This window comes from Erythranthe guttata, chromosome 9 (genome assembly GCF_056151865.1).
Source record: "Erythranthe guttata isolate IM_541 chromosome 9, IM_541, whole genome shotgun sequence".
In the NCBI taxonomy this organism is placed as follows: domain Eukaryota; kingdom Viridiplantae; phylum Streptophyta; class Magnoliopsida; order Lamiales; family Phrymaceae; genus Erythranthe; species Erythranthe guttata.
The window spans coordinates 5,449,382-5,467,328 of NC_142541.1; the positions used below are offsets into that span (position 1 = coordinate 5,449,382).

The following is a 17,947-nucleotide window of genomic DNA, read 5'->3' on the forward strand; positions in this document are numbered from 1 at the left end:
ATGAAACAAAATATACTTGGGACCAATATTAAAAACAATAATAATAAAAAAAAATATTTTTGATGATATTTTTTAAATATGGAATTTTGGCAATTTCCCTAATTACACAAACATGATCCATTAAAACTTTAGTGATGAACGCTAAGAGGTGGGGAAATGCCTCATGTGCTACCATTGGAATTGTCTCGAACTTGCAATCAACTCCAGATAACAATTGAACTTCATTAGAGCATCTTCAATGGAGAGGGGGGTATTCTTTACATCCCGACCTACATCATTTTCAACCGTTCGGTCTTTTATTACATTTTTTTCAACCACCACTCTCACCACCATAATAATAATAAAATAATAATACATAATAATGATATTAAATAATAATAATTATTTGGTTATTGAAAATAATAATAATAATAATAATAGTAGTAATAATAATAGTAATATTAAGAATAATAATAATAATAATAATAATAATAATAATAATAATAATAATAATAATAATAATAATAATAATAATAATAATAATAATAATAATAATAATAATAATAATAATAATAATAATAATAATAATAATAATAATAATAATAATAATAATAATAATAATAATCAGAATAATAATAATAATAATAAGAATAAGAATAATAATAAGAATAATAATAATAATAATAATAATAATAATAATAATAATAATAATAATAATAATAATAATAATAATAAGAATAATAATAATAATAATAATAATAATAATAAGAATAATAATAATAATAATAATAATAATAATAATAATAATAATAATAATAATAATAATAATAATAATAATAATAATAATAATAATAATAATAATAATAATAATAATAATAATAATAATAATAATAATAATAATAATAATAATAATAATAATAATAATAATAATAATAATAATAATAATAATAATAATAATAATAATAATAATAATAATAATAATAATAATAATAATAATAATAATAATAATAATAATAATAATAATAATAATAATAATAATAATAATAATAATAATAATAATAATAATAATAATAATAATAATAATAATAATAATAATAATAATAATAATAATAATAATAATAATAATAATAATAATAATAATAATAATAATAATAATAATAATACTAATAATAATAATAATATTAATTTACTTATAATAATACAATATTTAAATAAAAGTAAATAAATAATCTTCAACTAATTATGAATAAAGAAATAATTCAAAAGGCAATAAAAAATAAAGAAAAAGAAATGGAAAAAAATATTAAAAGTCTTTATTTACAAATTAAGTGTTTGATTTTATTGAAATTATGTGATATTAAATTATGTAACTATATAAATGAAATAAAATAAAATAATAATATAATATAAAAAATAAATTGAAAAGAAAAGTAAAAAATTAAATATAAAAATGACATGTAAAAGAGAAGAGAAAGGAAAAAAGAAAAAAAAAGAAAAAAAATTAAAGGAAACTCGTACAACAAACAAAGAGAAAAAAAAAAGAAAAAAAAAAGAAGGGGCGAGTGATCACACGCTCCCTTCCAGGAGTGTGTTGGGAAGGGGCATGTCAAGGGATTCCTCCTCCCCCATCTCCCCACCCCTACCCACCTCAGACCTATACCTCCTTGACCCACCTTTATTGGAGGTGGTTTTACCACCCCACCCGAACCCACACCCATCTCCATTTGAGATGGTCTTATTAGCCTCTTCAATCTTTATCTGCTCGATAAGCCCAATTAGAATCCGCTTCAACTCTTTTCCGTGAATCCACTGTTAGTTTTATGTTTATTTTTATTAATGGACCGCTAACCTTTTGAATTTAATTTATTAATTGTGGGTAATTAAATTATGGAATTATGGCTGATTTATGGTAATTGATTTGTAACGTATGATGACAATAAAAGAGGGTGGGATTTGTCTTCTCCAATTACAAAAAATCGTGGTTCTCTTCTCTCGTCTATAAAAGAACACCACAACTCTTCTCCTAAAACAAGAGACAATTTTTGAGAATTCCATCACTTACAGATATATCTAGTGAGCTGTGATATTGGAGAGATAGACAGAAGAAGTTGTGTGCCTACGAATAAGGTTCTCACAAGGAGATTTAAAGGAGGCTTAGCTTGTAGATTATTATCGTTCTCGTTCATCATCATCTCTATTATAATTATTGCGAACGGTATGTCGCTAATCTCAATTATGTGATTATGTTCTTAAGATGAATTTGATTTCAAAATTTTATTATTAGGGTTTTGAAATCAGTTAATCTTAGAACTCAAATATGTTATATGTCAATCTTACGGTTGTATGATTTCATGAAATTAATACTTGACATGAAATATTGTTTTGTTGTATGCGACTTCAAATATTTCAAATTCTCTGGCTTTGTATAAGAGAATCGTGGTTATTAGTTTTTTTAAATGAAAACACACTATAAAGCAAAGTACAGACCAATCGAACTAATCTTTTTTTTTTTGTGTTCCATAACTTTTGATTGGTTGTCTGTACTCAATAACTGTATCTTTTTTTTGGTCAAATCCCATGCCTGATATATGGTAGACTACTTTTTTTCCTATTTTTGTGGGTAGTAAAGGTTATTATAATAGAAATGAACTGTTACATGTCTAACGTTATGTTGAGATGTAAAAAAATGGTAATTCGGTTATTTTCATGTAATTGGTATGATGTTAAGGAAATCAAACATCAAACATTATTAAATAATGGGCAGATAAAAAATTCAAAATTTAATAACAAGTATCTTATAAAATAATAGGCATATTATTTTATAAATAAAATTATATTATCTTGGTTAATCTTATCTTGACAACCAAACGAGGCCTAAAAGCATATAACAAACACATAAATTTGGTTGATTAATTCTTTAGAAAATAAATGAAATAAAAAAAGTAACGGGAAGAAAAGAGAAAGAAATTCATTTTACTAAAAAATACAAGGGGAGTGCAAATCCCGCACTGAAACTTAGAGGGTATTTGGCTAAACTTATTTTAAACAGCTGATAAGATCTTACGTCAGATAAGATGTTTTAAGTGATGATAAACTGTTACATTTTATTTTTAGAATTAACTTTTTGAGTGTTTGGATAATGAGTTTATTTCCTATTTTTACTCATTATAAGATCTTAAATAAAGAGGTGGAGTAGAGGTACTTTTTAATAAAGATTTTATTTGCTCTCCAACAGCTTACTTTAAAAAAAATTAAGATCTTATTATAAAAAATTACCAAACACTTTGGAAGAGCTTATAAGCTCTAAAACATCTTATAAGCTCATTTTAACATCGGTTAAGATTAGCCAAACACCCTCTTACTAAATCATGCACATAAATTACAACGTTTCTCTCTCTAAAATTATAAAATTATCTGTATACCTCTATTCTTTATCACTTCTTCAGGGAATTCTCTCAAAATCGCTAAAAAATAAGAATAAATTCAGTATTTTCGACAATCCACTTAAACCAGATTTATGATTTCAAGAATTCTCTTAAACATCTTTTACATAATTTTTAATTATTAACATTTTTTTAAATATTAGTAGTGTTTATAATTTATAAATATTACTACAATATTTATTAAAAAAATCGAAGCAGTAAATTTTGATATCAAGTATTTTTAATATTAAAAAAAGGGGTCATTACAAATAAGCCCATCAATGGGTACTTATTCATAAATAGATCCAGACAAAAAACTAATTTACCAATAAGTCCACACATGGTCCAATTTTTTGTAAAAGACTAAAATAGCCCCTCATACTTTAATATGCTTCAATTTCATCCTTAACTTAATTTAACCTCAATTTGACCCCAAATTACACAAATTATTCAATTTTGACCGAAAACTTTTTTTTTCAAAAAAAAAAATAATTCAAAAAAATTTATTTTGCCGCCGGATTCCGGCGGTCAATGCCGGTCTCCGGCGTTGACTTTTCAATTTTTTTTTTCTTCGGGATATTTTCGCCAGTTTCCGGCGTTAACTTTTTTTTTCTTTCTATAACATTTTTTTTGTTTAAACAACAATATTGCTGTGATTGATAGTAATATTAACTATATTACTGTTAAACACACTAAAAATTACTAAACTAAAGTTTAACACAGTAATATTGCTATATTAATCTCTAGCACAGTAATATTAACACAACAAAACTCATTATTATTGTGTAATAGAGTAATATTACTATGTTGGCTGTTTAACAAATGTAAACATAATAAAAAGACAAAAGAATTAATATTACTGTGAGCGACAGTAATATTACTATAACAATAGTAATATTACCGTCAACCACATTAATATTACAATAATAGACAGTAATATTATTACGTTACACCGTGAATAACTCAAACAAACAAAAAAATCCAAACAAAATAATAATATTGATGTGTTGACAGCAATATTACTATAACAACAGTAATATTACCGTCAACCACAATAATATTATTGTGTTTTACAGTAATATTACAATTATAGACAGTAATATTATTGTTGTTATAGTAATATTGCTGTCAACACATCAATATTATTATGGTCAACGACGTTTAGCGGCGGACGTAAAAAAAAAAAGAAACACAAACAAAAAAAAAACAAAAAAAAACTTATAAAAACACTAAAAAAAATCAACGCCGGAGACCGTCGGTCAACACCGGAAACCGGCAAAAAAATCCGGAAGAAGAAAAAAAAATTCGAAAAGTCAACGCCGGAATCCGGCGGCAAAAATTATGTAAAAAAAAAAATCAAAATTGAATTTTTTGGGGTCAAAATTGGATTTTTATGGACAAAATTGATTAAATTGGGATTACAATTAAGAATTGGGTATAAAGGGCTGGGAGTAATATTGGCATATACATGAATGTTTCCTTTATTTATAGTAAATATTAAAGGGATGGGCTTATTGATGAAACAGATATAGCCTCTAAACCTAGAATAATAAAGATGTTTGGTTGGAGACTTATGCACAAAAACCCCTTAAAAAATTGAAACATTAGTTAACGTTCGTTTAATATATTTCAATAATTATTAACATTCACTAGCATTTTTTTCCCCGTGCGATGCATGAGATATTATTTCAAAAGTGAAAAAAATAATCAATTTAATACATAATAAGAAAATATAGTACACTAACATAGTAAAATTTAATAATATAGTATTATTCACATTTTATATAACATTAGTTTTTTTAATCTTACATATTAAGATTTATAATCCAAATTTAATTTCTATCTTTATTGATGAAAAATAGGTGATTGATAATTGTTGAAAATTTATACATAATAAGAAAATATAGTACACTAACATAGTAAAATTTAATAATATAGTATTATTCACATTATATATAACATTAGTTTTTTTAATCTTACATATTAAGATTTATAATCCAAATTGAATTTCTATCTTTATTGATGAAAAATAGGTGATTGATAATTGTTGAAAATTATAGTTAGAAAATTAGTAGAGAAAAATTATTAGAAATAAATAATTACAAAAGTATCATTAGGTTAGAATTCTTCACAGTTTAGTTTTAATTTTGATAATTGTTAAAAATTATAGTAAAAAAATAGTAGAGAAAAAATATTAGAAATAAATAATTAAAGAAATACCATTAGGATTTTTTAGGTTGCCCAACGTTTCTTTATTTTATATATAAGATTAAATAAATAAATAAAAGAACAAAGGAAAAAAACCTAACCCACAGACCCCAAACCCCGCCGCCAGCAGCAGCACCGCCATCCCACTCACACCCCCACCCCACCCCACCCCACCCCACACCTAGCCGTTGGTGCGTCTACCATGGTTTGTGTGTGATGTTTTTTTCTAATGCGTGACATGGTTTTGTGGAAAATAAGTGAAAATGAAAAGAGGTGAAGGAGGAGAAAAGAAATATGAATTTTGAATCAACAAGTTTAGGGAGAGAAACATTGTGAAATCCTTTTGGAGAAGAAATCTTGTGTTACACTTATTAAAATGTAAATCTCCTTTTTATAGGAGTTACAAGGAATCCAAATCGTATAGGATTCTAAGTTACCATGCAAAACAAACTACCTAAAATGCAATAATAAGACACTTTTGGTCCCTCATGTTTAGCCTGATTTCACTTTTGGTCCCCCTTGTTTCAAAGTGAACAAAGTTCACCTCCAAGTTTCAATTTTAAACACTTTTGGTCCCTGCCGTTAAACTTCCGTTAGGAAGTAACGGAAAACACTATTTTGGGGTGAAAATTAAAATTTTAATTTTTTTGGGGCTGAAAAATAATTACAAATTAAAAATAGACTACTTATAAATTTTAATAATAATAATAAAAAAAAAATAACCAAACAAATTATTTTTTATTATACTTAATATTATTATATTACTATTTATAATTAAATTTTTAATAATAAAAAAAATTAACTAAACAAATTATTTTTAATCATACTTAATATTATTTTTAATTATACTACTTATGATAAAAAAAATTAATAACAAAACAATTATGATAATTTTTTTTGCCAAAAAGATTTTATTTTTCCACTATGATAAAACGTTTTGGGGCCTCGTTGGTAATAAAAAATCCGAAGCGACCCTATCGATTCTTTTGCTTTTAATAATAAAAAAGAAATTAATTAAATAAATGATTGTGAATTATACTTAATATAGTTTTAATTATACTACTTATGAATATTTTTTTAATAATAAAAAAAAAGTAATTAATAAAATTTCATTATACTTAATATTATTAAAAAAATTAATTATAAGTAGTCTGTTTTCAATTTATAATTATTTTTCAGGCCCAAAAAATTTTAGAATTTCAATTTTCACCCCGAAATAGTGTTTTCCGTTGCTTGCTAACGGACATGTAACGGCAGGGACCAATAGCGTTTAAAATTGAAACTTGAAGGTGAACTTTGTTCACTTTGAAACAAGGGGGACCAAAAGTGAAATTGGGCCAAACATGAGGGACCAAAAATGTAATTATCCTGCAATAATAATAAACGTAAATACATATAACTCATATATATCTCAATACTCCCCTCAAGTTGGCGCATAAAGATTGTGAATGCCGGACTTGCGAAGAAATTGATCGAATTGTGGTCTACCAAGTCCATTGGTCAGAATGTCGGCGAGCTGCTCGTGCGTCCGTACATGGGACATAGCAATATTACCTCGTTTTATTTCATTTTGAACGAAAAGGCAATCAATTTCAATATGTTTCGTTCGTTCATGAAAAACAGGATTTGCGGCGATGTGCAAAGCTGCTTGACTATCACAATACAGACGCATTGGTTTTTCATGTGAGATCTCGAAAAAATGCAAAAGTCCTTTCAACCACTTCAGCTCGCACCATGTAGTTTCCATTGAACGATACTCGGCCTCTGCCGATGATCGAGACATAGTATGGCATTTTTTCGTTTTCCAAGTGATAGGCGATCTTCCTAACATCACAAAATAACCAGTTAATGAACGTCGTATTATCGGGAAACTCCCCCAATCCGAATCGCAGTAGGCATACAGTCGCAAGTCACTGTCGGAACGCAACAACACACCTTGGCCAGGCTGTCCTTTTCAATAACGAATTACTCGCATCGCAGCTTCCCAGTGATCTACCTTTGGATTCTGCATAAATTGCACCGAATAACTAAGTTCGGGCCTAGTTATCGTCAAGTAGATTAGCCGACCAATCAAATGCCGGTAACGTTCAGGATCCTCCATAAGTGGGTGGGTGTTCTGACAAAGCGAGTCGATGATTTTGTTCAATCGGAACAGAGGCTGGCTTGGCCCCTAACAAACCCATCTCAGCCACAATGTCCAATGCATATTTTCGTTGGCATAGGAAAATTCCATCTAACCCGCGACTCACTTCAATGCCAAGAAAGTATTTTAGTACACCAAGGTCCTTCATATGAAAGCAACGTCCAAGATAATTCTTGAGACGAGTCACAGCCGTAGAACCATTTCCTGCAACAACTAGATCAACAACATAAACCAGTACGCTTAAGCGAACAAAACCCTTGTCATTAGTGAAAAGAGAATAATCCGATAACGGATTGAGAGAAGCCATAGTGCGTAAGTGTTGCTGTCAACTTCGTAAACCAACATCTCAGAGCCTGCCTTAAACCATATAGCGATTTTTTCAATTTGCTCACCTTCGTCTGATCAACGGAAGCAAAACTGGGTGGCAATTTCATATAAACCTCTTCGCTCAAATCGCCATGCAAGAATGCGTTATTCACATCCATTTTGGTGAAGCTCCCACTTCTTTGTTGCAGCCACGACCAAAAATGTTCTCAACTTTACCATTTTTGCTACCGGTGCAAATGTCTCCTTGTAGTCTATGCCTTCCCGTTGATTATTACCCAGTACGACCAAACGAGCTTTGTACCGCTCAATACTGCCGTCGAAATTGTACTTGATTTTGTAGACCCATTTGCTGCCTATGGCCTTCTTTCCAGCAGGAAGAGTCTCCAAAGTCCAAGTATTATTGTTCTCCAAAGCCTGAATTTCTAATCTCATTGCTTCTCTTCATTTCTCATCTTTCATAGCCTCAGAGAATTGTGTGGCTTCAAGACCTGTATCAATTTGAGCCACGAAGGCTCTTTGCCTAGCAGAGAATTTATCACATGTCACATAATTAATTATGGGATAAAAGGAAGTACCTGAGAATCCTTGTTGTGAGTCGAGTGTAGGGTGAACGGGGTCATTCGAGCATCGAGCATTGTATGTAACAAAATCTTTCAACAAAACAGATGGCTTATGGTGTCGGTGACCCCTTCCCCGATTTTCTTTGGGCGCCGCAACCGCCACATCTTCAGCAATATCAGTGGCTCCCCGATCCACCGTTTTTACTGCTTCATTTTGTTCGTCGCTCTCCCTAACATCACCTCCCTCGTCGCTCCCCCTCTCCCTAACATCACCTGCCTCGTTACTCCCCCTAACTTCGGCAGTGTCATCATCGAGGACATTATCAAATGTCTGTCCAACCAGATCGCGAGATTCTGGTTCAATGTTCGTTTTATAAGGAAATACATGTTCAGAAAATACAATGTCACGGGAAACAAAGAATTCGCCGGTTTTTATGTCGAAAATTCGCCATCCTTTCTTCCCATGTGGATAACCCAAAAAAATGCACTCTCTAATGCGTTCACTGAATTTATCTTTGTTGCGATCAACCCGATGTGCATAGCATAGACAACCAAATGTCCTCAAAATGCCATATTGTGGCAACTCTCCAAACAACATCTCATAGGGAGTTTTGCCGCCAATAAGTAAAGACGGAGTCCTATTTATCAAGTAACTTGCTGTCAAAACACACTCACCCCAAAATCGTACCGGTAAGTGTGCCTGGAACATCAACGCTCGAGCCACTCGACTGTTTTGCTGAGGTGTTGCGACACATGATGTTTGGTGCAAAATTCCTTGTGCTTCAAAATATGATCTTAGACATTGGAATTCTGTACCATTATCACTGCATACAATTCTAACCTGCTTCTGAAATTGTATCAACCATGACACAAAAAAATTTAATTGTTTGTTCAACTTCTTTCTTATCGAGCAACAGATAAATCCAAACAGCTCTCGAAAAATCGTCAACAATAGTCAAAAAATAGACATCACCACAAATCGAAGGTGTGCGATAAACACCCCATAAATCAACATCAATTAAAGCAAAAGAATCAACGGCTTTATTATTACTTGTAGGGAAAACTTCTCGAGTTTGTTTTGCTCGTAAACAAATATCGCAAGAATCTTTATCAGTGTGATCACTACTACTACTCTTAACTAATGGAATAAAAGATAACAACTTCTTGGACGGGTGTCCTAATCTTCGATGCCACAATTCTCGTTCATCCAAACCGCTCGCTTTACATGCTCGTGCTGTCGGAATTGCACGGAAGAAATAAACCCCGTCGCACTCTTCACCCGCTCCAATCAGGATCCTCGAGATGCGGTCCTGTATCACACATAACTTATCAGTGTAAGTAATAATACATTTTAGTGCTTTCAAAAATTTAGACAAGGATATAAGAGTGCAGGTCATAGTCGGAACAAACAAAACATTATTCAAATAACGACCGCTTCCTAGGCATAATTTTCCTTCTTTCAAAGCAATTGCATTTTCTCCATCAGGAAGTTCCACTGGAGTCGGTGTTATTTCACAAACATGGGATAACAATTCTAAATTTCCAGTCATATGATGAGAGGCGCCCGAGTCTATGATCCATTCATCATAAATTTTCTTACCAGAAAGTCGCTCACCTCCAATTTTACTTGAATTCAACATTGCAAGTAGCGTGGCCCATTGCTCTCCACTAAGGTTGGGGAAGGCCTGTTGTTCCGTGTCGAATCGAGTGGCCTCGTTTTCTGCTGGCACATGATTGACATTTACTCTTGCACTACCTCATCTGCCACGTCCAATCAGTCCTCGTCCTCTGCCTCGGGAAGTCCCTTTCTCGTTCCCTCTAGGCCCATCTCCCCACCATTCTGGATAATCGACAATCTGATAGCACGTTTTAGCATCGTGCCCAGATTTTTCACAATGGGTGCATATCCCTTGTTTCTATTTGTTGCGTACAGCCGCTGCTCGCATGTGATCCCAATTGAGCACTAAAACCCACTGCATCGCTGCAATCTTCGTTGCTCCAGGCAATTTTCCAATGTCGTTCTTCTTGAATTATCATCGCGTAGGCTCTATTAATATTGGGCAATGGTTCCATGCTCAATATATTAGAGCGTATTGTTCCGTACATCACATCATCCAGCCCCATCAAGAATTGATGCACCTTCTCCTCATCTCGCTTCTTTTCCAATGAAGAGGAGATGTTGCACTTGCAACCACTACACCTACACTCGGGTATAGGTTCGTAATTCACCAGTTTGTCCCACATCATCTTTAGACGTCCGTAGTAAGTCACTACCGCTTGCCCTTGTTGTTTACACGCTGCAAGATCAACTTTCAATTGATGAACTCGAGCGCCGTTTCCGATACAAAATCGTTAGTGAAGATCCTCCCACAGGTCCCGCACGTTCTCCATATAGGTGATGGTGGATCTCAATGATGGTTCGATCGTATTGATGATCCACGCAACCAACATCGATTTTACCATCCTACAGTCCTCCATCTCTGAAGAGTCCTCTTCTGGTTTCGTCAGAGTTCCGTCGATAAATCCGAGCTTTTTCTTTGCTCGAAGTGAATTGCGTATCGATCTCGCCCATTCATCATAGTTCTCTCCTTTCAGTTGAACTGGAGGGATAAACGATCCGGGATTATCAGAAGGGTGAAGGTAGTACGGTGAAACAACCGACTGCCCCTTGCTGATTCCTTCGCCGGCCGCCGTAATCTTCTCACCGCCGGTCATCTTTTTTTTTTTTTTTTTTGACTATACGTTTGGCTCTGATGCCATGTGAAATCCTTTTGGAGAAGAAATCTTGTGTTGCACTTATTAAAACGTAAATCTCCTTTTTATAGGAGTTACAAGGAATCCAAATCATATAAGATTCTAAGTTACAATGCAAAACAAACTACCTAAAATGCAATAATAATAAACATAAATACATATAACTCATATATATCTCAATAATTGTGTGCGTCATTCAGTAATTTTAGTGTGAGATTTAGCATTTCAAAAAATATAATTATCATTTTCAATTTTTATTTTAGATTAATTTAAAAATAAGTAAATTGTTGGTACGTTTAAGATATATTTTAAGAATATGACCCTTCAATTGATTTATTATAAATAAATACTAATGTATAATGAGTATTTTTTTTTCTAAATCAAGGACTCCTATAATTCGCAAAAAAACGGGGGCCCAAGGCGACCCCTTTATCGTCTTCCCTACTAATGGGTCATGCCGACAAGAGGCTGGAGATTTCGGACAAAGAGAATCGGGTTTTCAGCCTCAAGGTAGTGGGTGGGTACCACTGCCACCACAGGCTGAGTGATTACGTGTCTATAACCTCGATTAATGAGGTGATTAGCGAAATTAAAAATACCTGGGAAGGACCGGAAGGTACGTCGATGTTTGTTGACAGGGCCGGTCCGGCCTAAATGGAGGCCTAGGGCGAAACTTGAAAAATGTGCCCTCTCTAAGCTAAATGAGCAAAATGATTAACTTCATTGCAATAAACGAGTTTACAAAAATTGGGCGATTCGTTGGGCCTCGTTAAAACCTTCTTAGGAAAAACCCGATGGGATAAAACCCCTAAAGAAGGAAAAAGAGTACCCTAACCCAAAAAAAAAAATGTAAAAAAAAAATAAAAAAATACAATTAAGATTACATGATACAAACATCAAATTATCATTCAATTTCTTGTAGCTTCATCTTCAACACCTTGGTATAGCATCACCTACAAAAATAGTCAATCAAATAACAACATAATCATTTGAAATGTCTTCTTGTTGCACTTTTAGAAGCAAAATCATCAATTATACTATCATATGAAATATTTTCCAATATATTTTTTTCAATACATAATATGGCTAATGCATTAAGCCTTTCTTGAGCCATTGTGGTTCTTAAATAAGATTTCAACAACTTTAATTTGGAAAAACTTCTTTCGGCGGATGCCACAGTAACAGGGATAGTTAATAATATTCTATAAGCAATCATAACATTTGGAAACATATCCATACTTTTTACGAACTCTAATATCTTAATGGAATTCCATGGTTTATTTATTTCATACGATTCACTTGGTAACATAACTTGCAATACCTCTAATTCTGAGAGTAAATCTCTAGCATTAACATCAGAATCATCATCAAATTTTAAAGCATTTTCAAGATTCTCACAACAACACTTTAATTCTTCACTATCTAATGAAATTAATTTTATTGCATTGAATAAAAATCCAAAAATAGATTGAAACAATTGCAACTGTTCAAACCTACTCCTTAGTTGAGATAGAGCATTATCCACAATTACAAGAAAATAATCCGTTCTAAAATATTCTTCTGGTAATGCATGTTCTCTTTCATTATTAGAAGTTTCATCAAAATGTCTCTTTCGACAAAGTCTTCTTCTTATGACAAATATAGGCTCAATTTCCATATCAATTGCTATCTTTTTAGCATCTATAATTGCTGAATTCAATCCATTTATTCTATAATTTTCAAAAAATGAAATAAGCCCTTCCAATTGTTTAACAGCAATATCAAGACACATATCTTCGGATTGTAATTTTTTGCTAACTACATTAATTCGAAGCAAAACATCATGCCAAATGACTAAACTTAGTATAAATTCAAAATTTGAAAGTTCTCCTAATGCTAATGATTCAGCATCTCTACTCAGTTTGGCATCATCACTAACTTCTACCAACTTAAGCAAAGCTTCTCTAATTTTAGAAACTTGAGATAAAATTGCTTTAACACTATCTATATGGCTTTCCCAACGTGTAGTTGACAATGACTTTAAAGTTAGTCCATCAATATAATCAAGTAAAACATTCCAACGTTTTGTGGAATTAGCAAACACAGTATATATGCATTGACAAGCTCCAAAAAAACTTTTTGCTTTGATACTAGAGTTTGCCATTTCACAAAGAATCAAATTAAGACAATGAGAAGCACATGGCATATAAAACGCTCTTGGATTAATGTCAAGCAATCTTCTTTGAACACCTATATTTTTTCCTTTCATATTAGAGCCATTATCATACCCTTGTCCCCGAACATTATGAATATCAAGTGAAAGAGATGTTAACACATATTTCAATTCATTAAAAAGTCCAAATCCAGAAGTATCGACCACATTTCTATATTCTAAAAAGTACTCTTCTATTTTTATTGGAGTATTTGACACATCTACACATCTTATGATTACTGTCATTTGTTCTTGATGACTTGCATCGGGAGTACAATCAAGGATTACTGAATAATATTTTGCATTTTTTATAATTTTAATAATTGCATCTTTGACCCTTGAAGCTAGAATTTGTATCAACTCATTCTGTATTTTATGGCTAAGATAATGATAATGAATTTTTTTATCTTGAATAAGACGAAAATGATGTTGCATCACTGGATCAAACTCTCCAATCATTTCAATTAAACCCAGAAAATTTCCATTAGTATCTTCATTAAGTCGTTCATTTGTACCACGAAATGCTAAATTATGTATTGCAAGACATTTCACAACAGCAATTATTCGAAGCATAACTTGTTTCCAATGTTGAGTATCTTGTTTAATTAGCTCTTGCATTTCTCTATCAATTGTTTGATTTTTGCTCAATCGAATTCGTAACTCAACACAACTTCTTAAGTTCATGAGATGTTCTTTACTATTTTCATGTTGTGTAAGTTTCTCGCTAAGATGTTTCCAATCACAAATTCCTTCAGTTGCTAATAAGCTTCTACTAGGCATTGTTTTAAATAATTTGCAACAAAAACAAAATACTTTATCTAAATCCTTACAGTAAACAAGCCAATTTCTATCATGTTTTTCACCATTCGATAATACACGAATATAAAAATTTGAAGAGAAATGCCTACCAAGTTTATCAATAAGATATTCTAAATTTGATTGTCTTTTAGGACCTTTTTCTACGAGCAAATCTATAAACTTTGCATCTAAACCATCCCAAACCCTTGGGTCATAAATATCAACATCTAAATTTGGTTCATTAAATATATGATCATTTTTTTCATTCACTTTCACTTCAGTCTCATTTTCAATTATATCACCAATTTCTTCATCCACACAAGTTTTAGTCTCGTCAATTACTTCATTAGCATTTTCTAAATTCTCAACTATTGTGTCACCTAAACTATCACGATTTTTTAAAATCCATTTACCCATAGTTTTTCTCAATACTTTATCCTCTTCTTCTTGTTTTTTCTTTTTTTGCTTTTTTTCATAACCAGATGCTTGTTTTCTTGGAAACATATTCAATTTTTGGTGAAAAAAAATAGACTCTTGCAATACTAAAACACTATCAAAATTCAATAAAAACAAAATAAAGTCAAGTAAGGAAAAGAAACGATATCACCTGGTGATGTCAATTTTCTTCGTTCTGAAATTCAAAATGCAATTCGAAGTCACACGACGGAGATAAGTCTTCCTAGGTATCACCCTCGCTTTCAAAATTTCAATGTATCAGCGTGTGCCTGTGTGGTTTTCATAATTATTAATTAGTGAATATGATTAATAATTATTAACTAATTAATTACCATTGGGTAAGAAATTATATACTGGACAAAATCACTGATTTGAAATCATATAAAAATAGAAAATAAAATTAATGACATAATGAACAATTACCTTTGGCTGAACAATTGAGCAAAGTATCCTCTCCTGATTGCTATGCCTTCTTGATTCTGGATTTTAAAGCTAAAGACAAAATAAATAAATAAAACAGAAAATTATTTTTTTCCCGAACAAATCAGAGAAGAATAGAAACCCCAATGGAGAAAGAAGCTAAAAAAAATCGTGAAGACCTTAAAACTTACCCAAAAAAAATAGCAGAAAGTGGGGACTATCGAGCTTCGACCGGAAATAAGACGGTGACTCCGTGACGGTGACGTTGACGGTGGAATAATGCAAAAAATTGGGTAAAAAAAATTCTTGTCAATAATATTTTATGCTTTGAAATTGAATGAGGAAAAGAGATTGAGGAAAGCAACCAATTTATTGACATTTGAAGAAGAAGAAATTGGAACGTTAAATCTTGAAAATTGAAGAATGAGAAGTAATCGGCATTCTGTTTCATTGAGAAGAAGAAACGGCGTTTTGTTAATTGAGAAGAGAAATTAGGAATTAATTGCGGCAGAACAAAAGAAAGAAAAAAAGACCTAATATAAATACATATATATACATATATATAAGTAAAAAAATAAAAATTGGGGCCCCCTTATAATAATGGGCCCTGGGCAGAGGCCCAGCTCGCCCTGCACCAGGGCCGGCCCTGTTTGTTGATACTTGAACGAATAAATATTATCGAATTCTAGATGGTTAGAAGAAAAGAGACGCAGCGGAAAATAAATATACCACATAAGGTTCAAAATTACAAAACTTGTGAATTGCCTTCAAAGGCGAAAATATTTAATATAAAATAGTATAACAATTAGGGGTGGACATTCGGATCGTGTCGTGTTTTTTGGGTTATTCAGATTTTTGGTATAAAAATCATTACTCGAACCGACCCTAAACAATCGGATATCCGGTTATTTCGGGTCGGGGTCGGTTTTTTTTTTACAACACCAATATTCAATAGTAATGTTGATTTTTGAAATTTAGTAGTGTTTTATGCCGCCATCTAGTACAGAACCATTTATTTTAAAAAAAAAAAAGAAAAAAAAAAAGAAGAAGCCCTTTTTTTTTTGGATACTATGTTCTTTTTCTTTGAAAATATATATATATATATATATATATATATATATATATATATATATATATATATATATATATATATATATATATATATATATATATATATATATATATATATATATATATATTATTTTTTTTCTTCTTTGTATTTTTTTTAGCCTTTTTTTCTTTTTTTGTTTATTTTAGAAAATTTTGTAACTTAGAGTTGACATATTGACATTTAGCAATTACATTTACAAGTATAAGATGGGCTATGTAAGGAAATTGGATTGGGCTTGTGAGCAAGATAGGCTCTATAGTTTAGTTCTTTTTTTTCTTTCTTTTCTTTTTGGTTGGGTACCTAATCGAGTGCCTGAGAAGGAATACTAATACCCGGACCCGACCTAATTTGTAAGCACAATGTACTCGGACCCAGCAAAACCCGGTAAGGTTGAAATCTACCCGATCTGAATGTCCACTCCTAATTACAAGAACACATAAGAAGGAAATTAGTGGCTTTTCCTTGTATGAAGTTATCACACAATGATCCCTTCATACAAGTTTAGACTCTTTGAATCAAAGTTCTTATAAAGAAAAATTGAAATAGACTTAAAGTCTGAAAAAAAAAAAAAAAAAAAAGACAAGGACAAACTAACATGTCCTATAACATGTTGCAAAACTCGGGGCTACACTCTACCTTTGACAATATCTATCTTTTTTGCCCCACTTGTAAAATAAGGAATGACATGCTTTTATAAGCTTTGTAACCTCCGAACAACTGTCAATGATAAGCCCATGAAAGCATTATGGGGGAAATGGAAAGGAGTAATGGAAAAACTAACAAATTAACACCAAAATCAGATAGCGGGCCAAAATGGAACAAAATGATTAGTTTAAGGACTAAATCGTGGCAAATAAAATATATAGGCATTGAAAACAATTTTGGTGTATAATATAGAAACCAAAAGTGTAATTATCATGGACTTTTTCTAGTTCTTTTGCCATGTGTGTTTTTTTTTTTTTTTTTTTTTTTTTTTTTTTTTTTTTTTTTTTACTTCCAATTGTTGTTTAAACTTTAAACCTTTTTCGCAATAAGGAAAATCGAGTCTTTACTGGAAGAAACTCAGGGAAGTGGAAAGAAGGCCTCCAATGGCTAGTACATAACTACCCACTAAGCACACATATAAATGGGTCCATTAGATATACACCCCTCATATGGAAAATAAATAGGGATAGGTCCACCCCTAAAATTCTTTCTTTGAGATAACCCCCTAGAGAGGGAAAAGTACTATTGTGCCCTTATTTACAATTTTCGCCCAACTGGATTCAGCATTTTTGCTACTCCATTTAGTATTTTTGTTTTTTTTTTTTTTTTTTTTAAGCTTTTTTATTTTTTCTGATTTTTTTTTCCCTGAAAACTTCTCTGTTTCGAATATGACTATATATGACTATATAAGTTTTTTTTTCTTTTTAGCTTTTCTTTTTTTCTGATTTTTTTTTTCCCGAAAACTTCACTGTTTCGAATATGACTATATATGATTATATAAGACTATAGTCATGTACTGTCTTTTTACCCAAAGTTATGGTCGACCGATTATATATATCGTTGATTTTATAAAAAAAAAAATTCATCTACATC

At 31.2% G+C, this 17,947-nt stretch overlaps 1 protein-coding gene across 2 annotated transcripts; it reads right to left on the reverse strand.

Moving 5' to 3' along the window:
* Positions 1 to 12,091: 12,091 nt before the first annotated feature.
* LOC105959728 (uncharacterized) lies at positions 12,092 to 15,885 on the reverse strand. Of its 2 annotated transcripts, none has more exons than XM_088822642.1 (3): positions 15,450 to 15,885; positions 15,262 to 15,317; positions 12,092 to 15,107 (listed from the first exon to the last, which is right to left on the reverse strand). In XM_088822642.1, the coding sequence occupies exon 3, from the start codon at positions 14,884 to 14,886 to the stop codon at positions 12,379 to 12,381; it is 2,508 nt and encodes an 835-aa protein (XP_088678768.1). In that variant the 5' UTR covers positions 14,887 to 15,107; positions 15,262 to 15,317; positions 15,450 to 15,885; the 3' UTR covers positions 12,092 to 12,378. The 2 variants fall into 2 exon arrangements, with proteins under 2 accessions (XP_088678768.1, XP_088678767.1); XM_088822641.1 differs by having other exon boundaries at positions 15,262 to 15,330.
* Positions 15,886 to 17,947: the final 2,062 nt, after the last annotated feature.